Source organism: Sinohyriopsis cumingii, chromosome 13, assembly GCF_028554795.1.
Source record: "Sinohyriopsis cumingii isolate HCF-2022 chromosome 13, ASM2855479v2, whole genome shotgun sequence".
Taxonomy (NCBI): Eukaryota; Metazoa; Mollusca; class Bivalvia; order Unionida; family Unionidae; genus Sinohyriopsis; species Sinohyriopsis cumingii.
In genome coordinates, this window is record NC_142973.1 from 60,766,863 (window position 1) to 60,784,215 (window position 17,353).

At 36.1% G+C, this 17,353-nt stretch overlaps 1 protein-coding gene across 1 annotated transcript in view; it reads left to right on the forward strand.

Annotated features, from left to right (window-relative positions):
- The window catches only part of LOC149785676 (uncharacterized), a 256,710-nt gene that overhangs the window by 131,162 nt on the left and 108,195 nt on the right, over positions 1-17,353 (forward strand). Inside the window, exons 21-22 of the mRNA XM_089979920.1 lie at positions 4,759-4,863; positions 10,639-10,704. Coding sequence (XP_089836046.1) covers positions 4,759-4,863; positions 10,639-10,704 — 171 coding nt within the window. The remainder of the gene's footprint in view (positions 1-4,758; positions 4,864-10,638; positions 10,705-17,353) is intronic.

A 17,353-nucleotide genomic window follows, 5' to 3' on the forward strand; every position in this document is an offset into this window, starting at 1 on the left:
TTTAGAAGAAAAAGTGAAAGCAATTCCAGAAAGTGAATAGTGGGGGATTCCTTTAATCACTGCTGAGAAATTTGATCCCAGAAATTTTTAAATAAACATCAGTTGTACATTGAAAGGCAGTAGGAAAATAGAATGGACAGAAATGATAGTTACAGTCAGATGTTTGTACTGTGATTTTATTGACAAAGTAGTTTTTAACTATTACTGATGATTATTCATAATTGTTTTAAATAATTATAAGATTTATCACACTGACTCCATAGCATTTGTGTTTTTTGTAAATGAAAATATTGAAAATTTAAACATTAGTTACATCTTGCATACTTTATATGTAATTATTATACAGATCTATGTGATCCCAATATAGAAAGTCCACCCCTCTATATATGTCCACTTTCCTGCTACAAAAGGGGTGGCCTTAAGAGAGGGGGACCAATGTAATGTTATTTTCCATGCTCTTTTTTAAATGTTTCATTCCTTTTTTTCTTCTTCAGTTTGGTTCACTATTTTGGCAATTATTTGTTCATGTTTATTTTTTCTCATTATTTATTGTAATTTTCAGAATTTAGGTACATGTTTGTAGAATGTTATAGTTACTAGCTAACATTATTAGGTTACTGGTAGATGTTTCATAAATGATAAATTTAACTAATGCAGATGAAGTAAGCAAGCTTTTTCACTTGCAAGAATTTTTTAAAAATGCATTTTATTGAAAAGAGAGTAGAGGAACTAACAGAATTTATTAAATGAATAGGAATGAAATGCTCATTTTTGCCCCTCTCAGTGGATTGAATTTAGCACGACGCATTGAACTTTTCATCAAGTTTAGAAAATGACTTATCCAGTAATGCTATATACCAGCATAATTTGGTTATTTAGTAAAGGTGAGCACTTTTCAATGAAGTTATCATTAGTCTGCACTTCTTAGCTGTACTTAGATAAACTTAATGTTAAAACATGTACATACTGTATATACTCACTTATAAGATGAGCCTAACTGCAAATTACACAGATCTGCTGTTGCATAATGCACTGGCAGTTTGTTTGGAGTAGTCAGTAGAACAAGCAACATAAACCCTGATCTGTAGGTGCATTATGCTGTGGCAGATCAGTATCTTTCTTATTTGTGATTTGACTCAGTTAATAAGTAAAGATATTTTGAAGGTCTGACAGAGAAAAAATATACTAGGTCTTCATCCCAGGTCTTGGTTAGTCAGGGAAGTTATTACAAACATTTTCTTGATATCATGGATTAAAAGGTGAATTAATTGTACATTTTTGTACCAATTTATGACAACTATCTTCAAATATACAATGTCCCCATTACTAGTAAAGTACTCGATTGAAATATATAATATCTCAGTTCAAAATACACAGTCTGCATTACTAGTAATGTACTCAGTTCAGCTATTGCTGCAAAGGATTAGGTTTATGTTATACAATGACATTTTTGATAGATACTGTCCTCGGTTGCTTATAAGTCAAGTCCAACTACAAACTGCACAGACCCATATCTGCCATTGCATAATGCACCAACAAATTTGAGTCTGTGCAGTTTCTTAGGAGTAATTAGTAGAACAAACAAATAGGCCCAGATCTGCATGTGCATTATGCTACAACAGATCTGGATCTTGTTGTTTCTGGTTTAACTTGACTTGCAAGTGAGTATATATGTATCTTATCTCAAAATTATTTTTGTACAGCATATACAGTACATGTATATACAATATTTGCACTTTTTGGTCTTAGACTTGCCTTGTTTTTCTGAGAAAGATTGTGTGCATGATTACACATTATCTATATGACCATGGCAAAGAAAATTTGGTTGCTGATGTAGATGACCTTGTATGAGGTTTGTGCCAATTTAATGATATTTTGAAAGTTTTAACAGTTGGGGGAGGGGTTGACATAGAAGGCTGCAGTGATAGTATATGTGTTTCATTAACACAAATCTGGTTTCTTTATGTGCTGATAGAATGTGTTTAGTAGATTGAAGCACATCGATGATAGATAAGTACATAATTTGAAATAAACGATCCTGTTTTTCTACAAAAATAACTCTTTATGGTCATTCTCCACAGTAATATCAAGTACTAATTTTTTTATGTAAACCAAGGTTAGTATTTCATTTAGTATTTTAATTTTGCGACACAAGACTACCAGTAAGCCTTAAATAAATTGTACATGTTGTTTGGTTCCCTTTTTATTATTTTTTCTGTATATTTCATAGTCATGAAACTTGGAGGTCTTCTCAACTTGAAAGTAGTTTGAAATTTTTTTTATTTAGATCATGCTCTTAAATTTGTTTTTACTCGATAGCAATGAAAGAATATGGGAATCAGTATGTTTTCCTAGTTTGGGTAAAAGTGTAATTTTTGCAGATACTTACATTCCTGCATGACTATACAGCTAATAGTTAAAGGAATTCTGTTTACTTACAGGTGAATAACTTTTAATTGGGTCATAACTTTGTTGTTTGGACCAATCACAAAACTCACAAAATTAATACCACTGCATGAACAAAAATGAAGTCACAAATTTTTAAAGAGAATATTCTGAGTTATTCATTTCCCTGACTGATGTCATTATACCCAATTCCAAGTTTCCCTTTTCGCTCACTCATCACTTTCTCAGGAAGAATACAAATTTAAAGGCTACAATACAAATACCTGCAACCAGCTTTACTTATATTGCATGGTTCATTAATCTACAGAAAGTGTAGGAAAAGTTGTAAAAAATTAAACACGCAGAAATGTACACATACATATTTGTGAAAATTCCATGGTTTTCTTTAAAAATGGTGGCCAAAATCTCAAAACAGACCATAAGTAATTTTCTGGTGATCATTTTTCAATGTAATTTTTCCACCAAAAGAGAAGAAAAAGTTAACATAAGCATTAAAGATTGTGAAAATGAAAATTATTATAATGTTCCCTTATGGATAGACAATTTATTAAATGTAAGCATGATTTTTTAATCTTACCACAAAAGTATAGAAATTTTACTGGATATTGACATTATGGTCTATTGGAATTGAAAAAGCTGCCTGTGCCCATATGGCATCGCTACATAATTTTCATTTGAATTAATGTTTCCCAATTTTGGCAGTGTAAAGAAAGAATTAGTCTCTTCTCTGCAATCATCGCCTTGTAAATATCATCATGATATCTGTAACCATATATCACATCTTACAGTGAGAGCCATTCTTAATATAATCCTTTTGATTTGACTTCTTTCTTGCGGCTTTGGAAATAAAAATATTTTGCATGGGTAAGTCTGATTGCCACATTTATTATACTGCATGAATAGACTGCTTGTTTTACCTATACTTACAGCAAATTAAAATATTTCTTTCTCTCCTGTGAATGTTGGCAATGCATAGGTATCACCTTTTACCAGTGTTGTTGATGTTGGTTGAATTAGCAATGTCAAGTTGCTGGGTGTAGCATTTGAAAGCATGGTAATATATCTTTATCATCAGTTGTTGTATTTAACTGAAAATTTGGTATGAGATTGATATAAATCTAAAAAATTTACCCATGTATGCAAGGAGTTCGTGTCTTTCCTGTATAGACAACAAAGCTACATTTTAACAAAATTGTTCATATGTGAGACAGTGATCTATATAAAACTTTTGTTCTGACCCGGAAATCATAAAACTTGAGTTTGATTTGATCTTGAGTTACATTATAAGCCAATTAAAAATGATGTTACAAAAGTTGCTTGTAATTGTCTGAGTACAAATCTTAAGCTCCTGCTCAAGAATATTATGATGTCCAGGCCTGATCCAACAGCATAAGTAAAAGAGAACAGATTGTTGATTTTGCTGTGATATTTGCTCATTTAAAATACATGTCCAGCAACAACCAGAATAATGTATATATAGATAATTGGCTCTTGATCAGTGTCCCAGCTGTTTTTTTTTTCTTCTTCAATTTCATGGAACATCATAGACCCTGGCCTGGAGAAATCATAGACATCTGAGCTTGAGAGTGAGATTGAGTTTTCTGTTTCAGCCAATCAAATATTATCTTTCAAAAGTAAAGTTGCCTATGATTGGTTGAAATGAAATCTCAGGATCAGACTAAGCTCCTACATTTTAAGATTTTATGATCTCTGGGCCTGATTAATCTGGATCTTTGCTGTTTATAGTTGGGCTTGTGTCATAGACGGGTAAATATTGTTGCTTATGCTCTTTATTTATGCATTCTTTATACATAGTAATATCTGACCTTGTTGTTAGAGAAAATAAAGTCCATTTATGGGTATGCTCTCCTATGATAGCTGTATATGACTGTATAAACACTGCCGTATGACTGGAACATGTTGCATAACAAGTATCCTTCACTTCGCAGGTTTCGTTTAAATTTCTTCTTTTATACAAATACTGTTAGTATATGTTTACATCAAGAACAGACATACTTTTAAGGACAGCCATAATAAGTAACACAATTTGCTAAAAACAGATACTGCAATCAGAGTGATAATGATATAAAATTGTGTGCAATATTCTGTTGAAATTATTTGATGAACCTAATAAAATAATTTATCTGTAAAAATTTACCATTATTCTGCAGTCCTTTGCCCGATATATGAATTCACCATGACACCAATGTCAGAATATATTTCAACTTTTAACCAGTAATTTCTTTCCTTAGAAATAGTATGATTATTGATACGTTTCTTTTAGTACGAATCCGTAATACTTCATATTACTGTCAACACCATCATTTGATCTTTCTAAATTTATTGTTTTAGTCTCCTAAAAAGAAAAAGAAGCTGAAAACAAAAAAAGAGAGGGACAGGGCACACAGTCTAAAAGATGACCAGAAAAAACAGCCACAAAATGAGAGGCCATCAAGTGTAAGTGCTTTAAAGTACAAATTTTGTTCAAGCTCAGTGTTTTTGTTAATTTGCCAAAGAAACAAATACAATGCAATATAATAAACAACATACATGTTGCAAATTATTAGTTTTTTAAAATTTTTATGACCTTTTGCACACCACTCTATGTCGCAGAAGGTAGATATTACCTTTGCAAATAAAAGCAGTTTCCTTCTTTAGTTTTAATTAGTCTCAGTATTATAGCTGTCCATTCAATTTTTTTTTAAAGTTTGATATTTTTTCCCTCCATTAGAACTTATTTCATAAAAGGCTTCCAAGACTACCCCATGTTCCATCCCTCTGGGGTAAGCACATGCTCATTACATATTTACACTGTGGTATGGGTAAGTCCCTGTGTTAAGAAAATAACAGGACCTGCCTAACATTGAGGACATCATTTCCTGTCTTCAGTTTCACAGTGTAGTCTTTATGTTTGCCAAACAACAATGGATTATAACATGATATTCATTATTTCTTGATTACAGGATAATTCCAGGTTGTTGTTGAGCAATGGGGCCACAAAAAGGGCCTTGGGATACTTACACAAACTGCATAAGTGCTAAAAGTGCACAAGAAAAAAATCATTGCACTTTTTGCAAATTATGGCCTTTTAGTGCCAGGAATCTTGGAATCTAGTTCCTTCCCCATCATCTTCAGATTTTTCCAGATTTTATTGCAGGTCTCAGTTATTGGGACCAGCATCTTTGGCAGCCTGTGAAGCCTCTTTAGAAGGAGGGACTTTGATGTTTAAGGAGTTAATCAACTTCCCCCTGTAAGGAGGAGAAGACAAACACTTCATACATTCTAAACGGCATGTATGCCTCAGGTAGCAGGTTGCTCCCTCCTGTTGGAGAGGTTGAGCACTGCAACAGCCAGTTGCACCATCATGTTAGGGAGGTAGCACACCACGACACCGGGTTGTACCGTCCTGTTTGGACGATAGAGCACTGCAACAGCAGGTTGCACCCTTTCATTATGGAGGTGGAGCACCTCAACACATCTCTTGCTTCTGGCAATGTGTTGCTCCCTCCTGTTAGGAGGGGAGGTACCGCACCCATTAAGCACAGAAAGATCTTCTCTTACTATCATTCCTCAGCCACATGGTACAGGGACAGGGTATGGACAGAGATCCCCCATCTCCCCCCTTCTACCATCCTATCCTGTGCAGGTTTTGCAGTCTACCCACAAGACTCCCAGATTATACCATTGAATGTAGAATCTGGGGCCCTCCATTTCAGGGCCCTTGGTCCATTATGCCCCCATGGACTACTGGACCTTGCCCTCATAGTCAAGGTGATGCTGTGGCTCGTTTTCAATAGGCCTAAATATTGCTTGACAACATAGATTGTGGTCTGTTCCTCCTTCAACACTGAGACCCCTTGTCTCTTCTGCCAGCTACTGGGTACATTCCCCAAAGTGGCATTCCATACCTCCCACTTGGACACTGATGCAGCCAAAGTGGGTATTCCTACAGGAGCCTGGTCATGCCTTCCCATTAAAATAATTGATATTATGGAGCAGAAAACCAGGTTACTCATAACCATTGTTTCACATACCAACCTATTCTCAGCTACTTTCTTTAGTATTCTGAGAGTGGTTTCATTGAATGCAGCAGCCTTAAAATGCATGCTGAAGGCTGTGGTCAAAATGTCCCAACGTGTGCTTTCAGTTGCCCTGGCATTATTGGTGGAATTTCTGCACATTCACCATGATGTTGCATTGGACTCATTGAAGGTCTTGCTAGTAAAAACATTCAAAGGACTGTTAAACTAGAAGTCATGACCCTCTTTGGGGACCTCATACCTACCATGACTGCTCATGATGTGCTGGATCATCAACATCAATCCTTTACATCCAATGTGTTCAGGCACATCGCCTTCAGGGGCCGTCTGCACAATTTTTCAAGCAGGCACAGCCTCAGTCCATACCACAAACTTAAGCTAAACCACCTTCTCGCTCATCAGGTCCACAGCACCCAGGTCGCCATAGACCCCAAAAGAGGAAGTTCACTAACCTCCTTTCTTTCCTACTGGAGGAAAGGGGGGGACAGCCTTAGCAATTTAACACCTCTTTTTCCATGCATCCCCCTCCTGAACATCCCAGTAGGTGCTTGCCTTGGCCATTTCTCAAGTGCTTGGTCAAGCATCCTGGATGATGGTTTGATCCTTTCCATCATGAATTAGGGTTATCAACTTAAATTTCAAGAACAACCCCCACTATCAAGGACCCCCATTTTCTTTTCCCAGTCCAGTTTGGTGAAATTGAGGGAAGAGGTGGTGACCTATTTAGCAGAACGTGGCAGTTGAGAGGGTCCTGAACAATCCATCTGTCTCCTTCTACACCTGAATCTTCCTAGTCACCAAGAAAAGTGGAAAATTTTTTAATCATAATTGGTCTCTCCCCACTTAACCAGTTTCTTTTAGAGGAAACCTTCAACCTCCTCAATCTGGAATGCTCTTCATCCGTTAGATTGGATTGTCTCCATCTATCTTCAGGATGCCTATTTTCATATCCAGATATTTCTTCTGCACTGCAAATATCTGCGGTTATGCTTGGACCAGGAATCTTTTTAATTCCAGTTTCTGCCATTTGGAATCTCTTCCGCACACTGTCTTAACCTGAATTATGTGAGTAGTACATATAGTAGTTTACCTCCAATTACTAGGAAAACTGATTCTCTAGTATTTTGATGACTGGCTGATCCACAGTGTCCAGGTTCAGCCCCTTCTTCAGGATCTCTTCCATTCTTTGCCCGCCGTAACTTAGTTGGATTTTTTATCCAACTTCAAGATGTTGGAACTCATTCCATTGCAGGAGTTTGTTTATGTTCTGCACAAACCAGAACTTAGTCCGGGTTCCTCAGGATCAGTAGATCAAATCCTGGCCCTGCTAGAGATGATCTGAGTTAAAACCTTGTTATCTGCTCATTTTTATGTCCCTATGAAAACATTGAATGCCACTGCCAACTTCATTCCTTCAGGACATCTCCATATACGCCCACTCCAGTTCCTCCTTCTCTGTCAACCTGGAACCCACTAGGACCAGAATTTCACCACCATTTGCACTGGTGAATGCAACGAGACAGGTTCGTGGTGGGGATTCCTATGCATGCTCCTGACTCACAATTCTATCTGTTCTGGTTGTGATGCTTATTTATAGTTGGAAGGTGTAATTCTCCAGGATTCCTGGACTCTGGCTGAATTGTCCCTCCACATCAGCAGCCTAGAAATGAAAGCAGTTTCTAGCATTGCAAGGATGCATCAACTGGTCTCCTCAGATAACACGTCCAGTATAGCATATATATGACGTAAAGGAGACACACATGCCCCTTCTCATTGTGTGGAGGTCTGGAACTTCTTCATGTGGACATTGTCAGAGGATGTCACAATCAGAGTTCAAAAAATTCCAGGCAAGATGAATGCATTAGTGGACAGGTTGAACCATCCTCACAAAATGGTTTCTTCACTGCTAAGTAACAGAGTCCCTGTTCACACTCTAGGGAAGACCCCTGGTGGACTTGTTGTGACCAGGCTTAACTACGAACTTCCCATTAACATCTTTCTTGTCCTGGACCAGAGAGCAAGGGCAGTAGATGCATTCAGCTTCCAGTATGATCATCTATTCACATATGCCTTCCCACTGTTCCATTTGCTACTGCAAGTTTTGCAAAAAGTCAGAACTTCACTGCTTACATCATCTTCACCACCTCACTGTGGCCCCAGTGATCATGGTTCAGCAATCTCCTAGACCTGTTGAGCAATTGATCCAGGTCCGTACCTCACAGAAGGGACAACCTGTAGCAACACCAGGGATCCCTCCTCCACAACAGCCTTCATTTTCTTCACCTTCACACCTGGATCATTTCAAGTAATCTCTCAGACAGAACAAGTATTTGGGCTAAGTTGCATCATTTCAAGCCAGAAAAACTTCTTCATCCAAGGTCTGTGATGCCAGGTGGAGTATATTCTGAGATTAGAGCAGTAGGAAACGTGTTCATCCTATCTGCCCTACTGTAAATTCCATTGCTGATTTCCTTTTGTTCCTTTTTGACACCAAACGATGTTCAGTATCCACTATCATGTGCTATCAAGCTGCCATCTCCAACACACTTAAGTACTTTCAAGGTAAAGAAATAAGTTCAGATTTATACCTTTTAATCTTACTAAGTATTTTGAGCCCCAGAGACCTGTATCCTACTGTTTTACACCCTGATGGAATCTTTCCTGTGTTTTATGGTCATTAACCAAAGTCCCATATGAACATTGATTGAAGCTTACTTTGAAGACCTCACTCTCAAAACCTTGTTCCTTCTCTCTCTAGTTTCTGCAAGAGGAAATAAGATTCATGCCTATTCTATTGACACTGGCTGTCCCCTGTTTAATGGGAATTATGCTTGTTTTCTTTTGGCAACTGGGATTTCTCACTAAAAATCAATTACCATTGTTAGCTCACCTACCTTTATTGATCCCTAATCTCAGTCAAATCTGTGCCAGGAATGATCAAGGTAAACTCTTATGCTCTGTGCGTTCTCTCCACTTCTATCTTAATGCCTCAAAAGCAAAGAGAAATGGTAGGAAACATCTCATCCTCAATCTTAAGGACTCCAAAGACATTTTGGCTGCCCCAATCTCCTGGTTGATTGTTGCCACATTCAAAAGAGTGTATCAGTCCCTCACAGACTGAGACCTTCTTAATGAAACTAAAAGCCCATGAGGTTGCTACCTTATGGGCTTACCTTAATCATTCCTCCTCAGAGGATGTCATTAAGGCAGCTTTTTGGCATTCCCATACTACCTTTTCCTCCTTTTAAGAGAGTGTAGGCATTTTTTTTCTCTCTTGGGCCCATTGTTATTGCACAGCATGTGGCTCAAAGAGACAACAACCTTCTGTAGATGAACCTCTCCCACTCTGGTGATTACATTTCACTTTCTCTTTTTTTGGTCAATTTGACGAGAGTATTAAGTTACCCACCTAACTGACAAATTCAGCAGTGCAGTAGTAGCTGGATAAGTAGTTACTGCTATTAAAATATAGTTTTTTGGGGGAGGGGGACTAATTTTAATTATGCAGTATTTATGTGCTGCTATTGCCAAATGCCTTCCTCCCACCCTGCTCCGATGTCTTGCACAAACTTTGTCTGTGGAAAAAAAAGGACAGGTAATATCTACCTTCTGTGCATGTCCATGCTACATAGAGAGTGGTGTGCAAAAGGTCATACTGACTCTTTGGGAGGATGTATTCACATCGAGTGGATGATGAATATTTAGCACAAAAATATATTAGCTTTGCAATGGCGTTAGATAAGTATTGTTTAATTCAAATTAGTTTTAACCCACCCACCCTCCCAAAAAGAACTACATGTTAGCTGAGGTGGTATGCATCGGACTCGTAATCCAATAGGCATGGGTTCAACACTCACCCTGGCCTGCCCAGGCCAGCTGCCATTGTGTTGTCCAGGGGTGAGGCATGATGTTTCCAAAATGTGTTAAAACCACAAAAACAAAAGCCTTTATGCAGGTTCAGATCTGGGTCTATTCTTATCACAGTTTGATGCACATTATTTTTGGGTAAATTCAGTATATAGTACTCCCCCATTATAACACTGTTAATGGGAACTATTAAATCTAATGTTGCCTTATATTGAGGTGGTTTTATGTACAATGTTATTAGTAAATGATGACATCCATGACCATACTTTATATCGAGGTACATTATAGTTAGGGTGTACTGTATTTTCTATTGACTATTTTATAGGAGCAGCCAACATCAGAAAAAAAGCCCATGAGTGGTCACCAGACCTCACATGCACGGCAGGAAAAGGTAAGTTTAATAATAACAGCTAGATATAGACCTCTTTCAAGTTTATCAAAAATCATATTTAACACAATGCATCTGTTGTATCATTAATTATGTGCAAGACATAGTGTGCTAAAAGTTGCTGTTGAAAAACAAAACGTAAGCATTAAAAGAAAAAAGAAAGATTAATTGAAGATAACAAACATTTCAAGACCATTTTTAATGCTCAAAGTTACATATTCCTTTTATTTACGATGAAATTTTGTGTATGTGTATGTGTCATCGGAATAAATGCTTAAATACCAACATGTTTAGTGCTAAGTACTACCACATAATTTACTTTTAGTAATTTAATGCATACTAATTTACTGATGTCATGTATTTTTCTTTGATGATATTGTCTTGTATCTTTGTATTTATTGTTTCATTTTTAAGTTATTGCAACTGGAATTTTGTCTATGCATTTGTTGCCTTTTTTCATTTTCTAATAATAGTGTTTTATTCTATTTTCTTTCTTTTAAAATTAATCAGACGTTTTTATTTAATGTAAAAAATGTAACCTGAACACTGATACTCATAAGATTGTAGACATTATAATGTTGTTTTTGTACCAAGCACTTTGCACTTTACTGTGCCATACTATCTCTTGAAATTAACATGCTCATTAACCTTGCATTGTATAAGTGTCCAAATGATACACAAAGTCTAGTGTTTGTTCAATCCTCAGGAGTTCAAAGGTCATCAGAGAAAGCAAAATGTCTCATTAAAACGTTCAGAGTATTAGTTCTTAGTCCTCATCTAATTCTTTTGATTATTTCAAATTGGCTATATCTTAGAATTGAATGAATTATACAGTAAAAACTGCTATGAGTGACCACCTGTCATTTCTGTCCATAATCATAATGCATGGATCGATTTTATTATATATACACAATGTTATGAGTGATCACTTGCTGAATGCGACCAGCTACCATGATGTCTTGGCAAAATATGCATTTCCTCACTGCTGTGAACAAAAACGAGGATAAACTCCACCGACCTTTATTTAAATCCCCATAAAAACGACACCTCATGCCATTCTAAAATTTCTAAATTTTTTAAAAAATAAGCTGGCTATCGGTATCTGATTTTTTAAAGCTATGCCTATTGTGTTTTATAGTTTCTGTCATAAACCAGACTAAAGTATATGTAGAATATTTCCTAGTCAGGTTCTCTGCTTTGTATGCTCCCTACTTTGTTCTCCACTATTCATATAGGGGTGAGCAACACGGGGAGCATAAAAAGCAGGGAACCAGACTAATTATTCCCACACTTAGCCTGCTTCCCGGCCTTATCTGAGGGGCCCACATCCTATCAATGACTATATCCCGAGAACAGAGAGACACCACTGACCTATATGTAATCAGTTGTTACAACGACCTCTTGATTAGTAATGATTGTTCTGATAAAAAACAAACATAAAAGGAATTTTAAAAAAAAAAGGATTGTTGCTACCAGTGATAGATGCTACAGTCCATAAACCAGGTTAATGTACATGTCACAAATTGCCATTGTAGTGCCAAAGTTGATGTAGTGGTCGCGTATCTTGTTTGTCTATAGAGTTAATCTGTATTGCCAGGGGGTAAATAAGGTCATCATCAGTCACATGACCTAGTGTGGTCGTCTAGGCACTGTGCTGCTGAACATCTGACCAGTTCCCTCCACATGTCTCGATCGTGTGCCAATGCCTGTGTCTCCGCAAAACTTTTCCTGGTCCATTCTGTGATGTTGTTAGTCCACTTTTTTCTCTGTCTACCTCTCCTTCTGCCACCTGGATGCTGCCCTGTAGGACTGTTGTGGATAGACTGTTGGCTCTAGTGACATGGCCATACCATTTCAGCTTTCTCTTTTTGATGGTGGTGAGGAGGTCCTCATATTGGCCTAAGGTCATTGTCTGTTAAACCAGCAAGAGAGAATCATTTGTTGGATTCGATTGATAGTGTGATTACATCCCAATTACAGAGCTGCCATCTACTTAAGTTGGTGTGACCAGGTTACACACTTTGCTTATAGAGTTAATACCTGTATGTCAAATTTTAATGAAGCCATTGACATTTGTCTCTGAGTAAATGGTTCTGTTTCTGGATGAGATAATTGTTTCTTTTTATTTCATTAATTGTTAGATATGCACATGTATTGATTTTTCAGACTACTTGCAAAAAAGTGGTTTAAAAGTCGGTTAAACAAATTTAGGTTGTTATAAAGGAAAATGAGTAATTCAGAAACAATGCTAAAATATGTGATCTTCAAATGTAAATGTGATTTCATGTTTAATGTTAGAAGTATATCTTTATTGCTATTTAATTTTATTTTTAGATGAATGCATACAATATTTATGCAAGAACTATTATTAAATTATAGAATATATGTACAGTGATTGTGGTTATTTTTCTTGAATTTGTTCTGAAACTGGACCTTGGAAACCTTGTACAAATCTGCTATGAGAGACCACCTGACTTGACAGACCGCTTTTTGTTGGCAGAAGAGGTGGCCTCTCATAACAGGTTTTACTGTATTTGCTTTTTATATATTCCATAAGGCAAAGTGTTTTATGTTAAGTTTAATCCATCACTGTCTTCATAGTTCCCATATTGTTTGCTTTCCACTGCAGTAGTACTGAGACATCATGAAGGCCAATCCTGAAGTGCTAATTATCATTTTACTTGAATCAACAATTAAATTAGCTGCAAAATAGAGCCAAAGAATGTATTTATTAGATAAAATATTGAATCCATTACAACATTAGTTGCCTATACTTTGCTTAAAGTGTTGCCCCCCAACCCAGCCACTCTCCCTCCCAATTGCTGTCTAGAAAGTTGGCAGGTATCTATTAGTAATAAGACTAATGGTTGCTCAAACCAGTCCTATCAATCTATCTATCTATCTATCTTTGCATGGAAGATTTGGAAATTTGCTGTTTTCTTTCACTGAAAGAGTTTATAAAATATATCAGTATTTTTAGGTTCCAATGACCTTGACCTTGAATTTCTGAGGATTGATTTTTTTTAATTGTGCTAATCTTGTTAATCTGTCTGTCTACTAACCAGTCACATTGTACACTTGTTTTCAGTCCTGCTGTTGGGTTCCATATTAATGCTGATCTCAACTGGTATTATAAAATTCTTTCTTTCTGAAAGAAAGTATAAATTCAGACTGGAGTTGCTTGCAATGTTCATCATTCACATACATGTCAGTTCTGAGCTAAATTTACAAGAAGTTTGGAAGTCAAAACTCAATCCCAAGCATCAAAGTTGCAATTTTTGTTATGAACCAAGGCATTGGCACAAGAAAAATGAAAGAAACCACTGACATACTTCGATGATATTTTGCTGTTACAATTTATCAGAGAAATAAAAATGTTTTGAAAGCCTGACTTCACATGTACAGCATATTAGATGTACATTATGGAATTTTTATGCCAAGAATTAAAATTATTGGTTAGAGATTAACAGAAGTTAACAAAAGAGTTTCTTGAGACAGGAGTCTACAAGAGGTTAACACAATTGCAGAACCTGATAGCTTTACTGAAATCATTGATGTTGTGAATGTCAATGTTTGCAAGCTGAAACTGTTGTACAAAAATGAGCTTAATATTGTCATTTTTCAGAATACTCTTTAATGAACATGTAAAACAGAATTCTTCAGTATTTGTATCGAGTGAAATAAAGACTTGCAGACTGCAAATAATCTTCATTTTTTTTTTTCAAATAAAAGATTATCTGCATGTGCGTGTTATATTTGTACTCTCAAAGAAGCTTGCTTGTTTGAGTATGTATGTATTATGCATTCTCTTGTTTAGCTTGCTTCACAAATACTAAAAATTAGTGCAGTATTTACTTATGTTTAAAGCATGCCCAACTGCAAATAGTGTTAACTTGGATCTGCCAGTGCATTTCGTCATAGTTAACAGGGCTGTATGTAACAGGAGATAGGGCTACATGGCTGCATTTAATGGCAGATAGGAGGGCTGTATGCAACAGCTGATAAGGGTTATATGCATTGCAAATAGGGCTGTATTTATGACAAAAGATAGGGTCATATACAACCACAGATATAGCTGTTTGTGTCAGTAGAAAATACAATGTGGTAGTGGATAGTGCTATATTTAATGACAGATAGGGATGTATTCAACAGTGGAAGGGGTTGACAACAAATAAGGCTGTAAGCAACAACTGATATTCATGTGCATGACAGCTTATAGGGCTGTATATTTAGTGAACAGGTCTGTATACAACCACTGATAGGACTGTGTACACCAGTAAAAAGGGCTGTATACAACAAACAATATGACAGTAACAGCACACAGGCTTGTGTGAGAGCAGAGCTGTATGCACTGCTGATAGGGTTGTATGTGACAGTAGATATGGCTGTAAACTCTTTGCAGTTGGGTACATGTGATATATAAGTTAATATGGTATGTGTGTGTTACATAACATGCAAAGCACTATTTTCCTTGTATGCAAAATAAAGTACTCCCTCATTGTAACACTATCCATAGGTGCTGTAGAGTTTAACACCTTATAATGAAGTACATAATACATACAATTTTATAACCACTTATTGAAATGGGATCCATTATCATGCACATCTTGTTGCAGGAACCGTGTTACAATGTAGGGACTTATAATGAGGGAATGGTAATATATTATGTAGTGGGCCAGTTTTATCAAATTGGCTACTGTTCTTTTTAATAGTTTTTCATTACTTTTGGAAAGTGTATTTTTTTAATTTTCAAAACTTTTAGTCTTTGTCAATAAAATTCTACAGCAGACTGCTTTTCATTTTCTATCATCATAAGAAGTTGTATTGCATTCAAGGAGAATTAGCAATTCTATGATACTGTTTCAAATATAGGCATCTTGTTACTAACTCCCTGAAGTAATTTAAGAGGAACTAAGAAGTCCCAATAAGAAAAATAAGTAAAATATTTCGTAAAAAATTTTTTCTCAATATATTTGGTTTTATTTGAACTTCTCTGCAGAAGAGATTTCCTCAAATTTTATTTTTTACCCCCAAAAATGTGTTAAAGATGAAAGTTCTGATATTATATCCTGACTTTCAGTCATAACAAGATATACTGTGCTATAGACAAAGTGACATTACACAGACATAACAACAAGAAAAACTTTAAGTTAGATATTATGTTCACAAAGATAGGGTATTCAGTGATGTAAAACGACATTATAATTTGTCCTTATCAGCCCACTACTATAGAATCAAGTGAAATAAAAACCCAATTAACAGTAAAAGAAATAACTTAGTAGATGATATGGTATTCGTGACCTTATTTGTGTTTTATGTGGGATTGTGGTATATTGAGGTGCTTTGTGATGAGGATTCTTGTATTGATGAATGTTGATCTATTTCCACTAAACATGTAGTCAGTGTAGAGATTTATACAGTATATAATCGCTTATAAGATGGATCGAACTGCAAACTGCACTGACTCAGATCTGTTGGCACATGATGCACCAGCAGATCTGGGCCTGTGCAGTTTGTTAGGAGTAATCACTAGATCAAACAGTATAGACCCTAATCTGCAGGCACATTATGCTATGGCAGATCAGGATCTTTGTTGTTTGAAGTTTTGGACCGCTCCACTGGCCTAAGTGTTTAGGGCATCTGCCTTAGATACAGAAGGACATGGGTTTGAACCACAGCTGAGCGACACCAAAGACTTATAAAAATGGTACTAATGGCTGCCTCATTTGGCTCTCAGCATTAAAAGGTTAGTGTTAGGATTGGTCGGCCTCGTGTCAGGATAATATGACTGGGTGGGACATGATGCCATATGTCTGTGGCATTATGACGCAGTGCTAGACATCACTATAAACTGCCACACTGCAGACATTGTAGAGATATGACTCAAACTTTTAAAGCTAACAGGTGTGTTAAAATTTTTAAAAAAACACAAACAGTTTGCAGTTTGACTTGTCTTATAAGCATGTATATATAGTACGTCATTATTAATAAATGCAAGTAGAGTACTAATTGAACAATAGTGTTCTTTAGTTAGATACAGTTACTCTTGAGGTCACTGGGAGGGTACTAACCAAATACTGTATTCCATGCCTATCTTACTTTCAGCTCAACATTTCAGACTAAGAAATGGTAAAGTTTATTCAGTTCATTCTTTGACTTGAACATACAAGTTCATGTTATTGAGTGTATCATAAGCTTGGCACTGTTAACAATAAGAAAAATATTCATGTTTGGATTTGTGTCCTACTTTAGAAGAAAAAAAAACCCAGGATATTTTTGATTTTTTGTGAATAAATGGTAATAATATATTGTTGCCATAAATCATTAAATTTCTCTTAGAGTGCAGCAATTGCAACATCCAAAGCATCCATCTTTGAGTTGCACAGATGTAAAAGATTGAGCCAGATTTGATTTGTATGGCAGCCATTAAACAACTATTACAGAGACCTCTGAATATATTTTTATGAAAAAAATGAGAAATTCTGAGGTAATTTCCATCAAACAGAATTAAAAGACCTTTGACTTTAAATGAAAGCAAGATTTTATTTCATTTTACTCTTTTTGCATTGAAAACGCTAATATCAGTCAACCAGATATTTATTTCTGTCCAAAAATTAGTAAAGTTTTTAAACAGCGGACAAAATCAGACTTG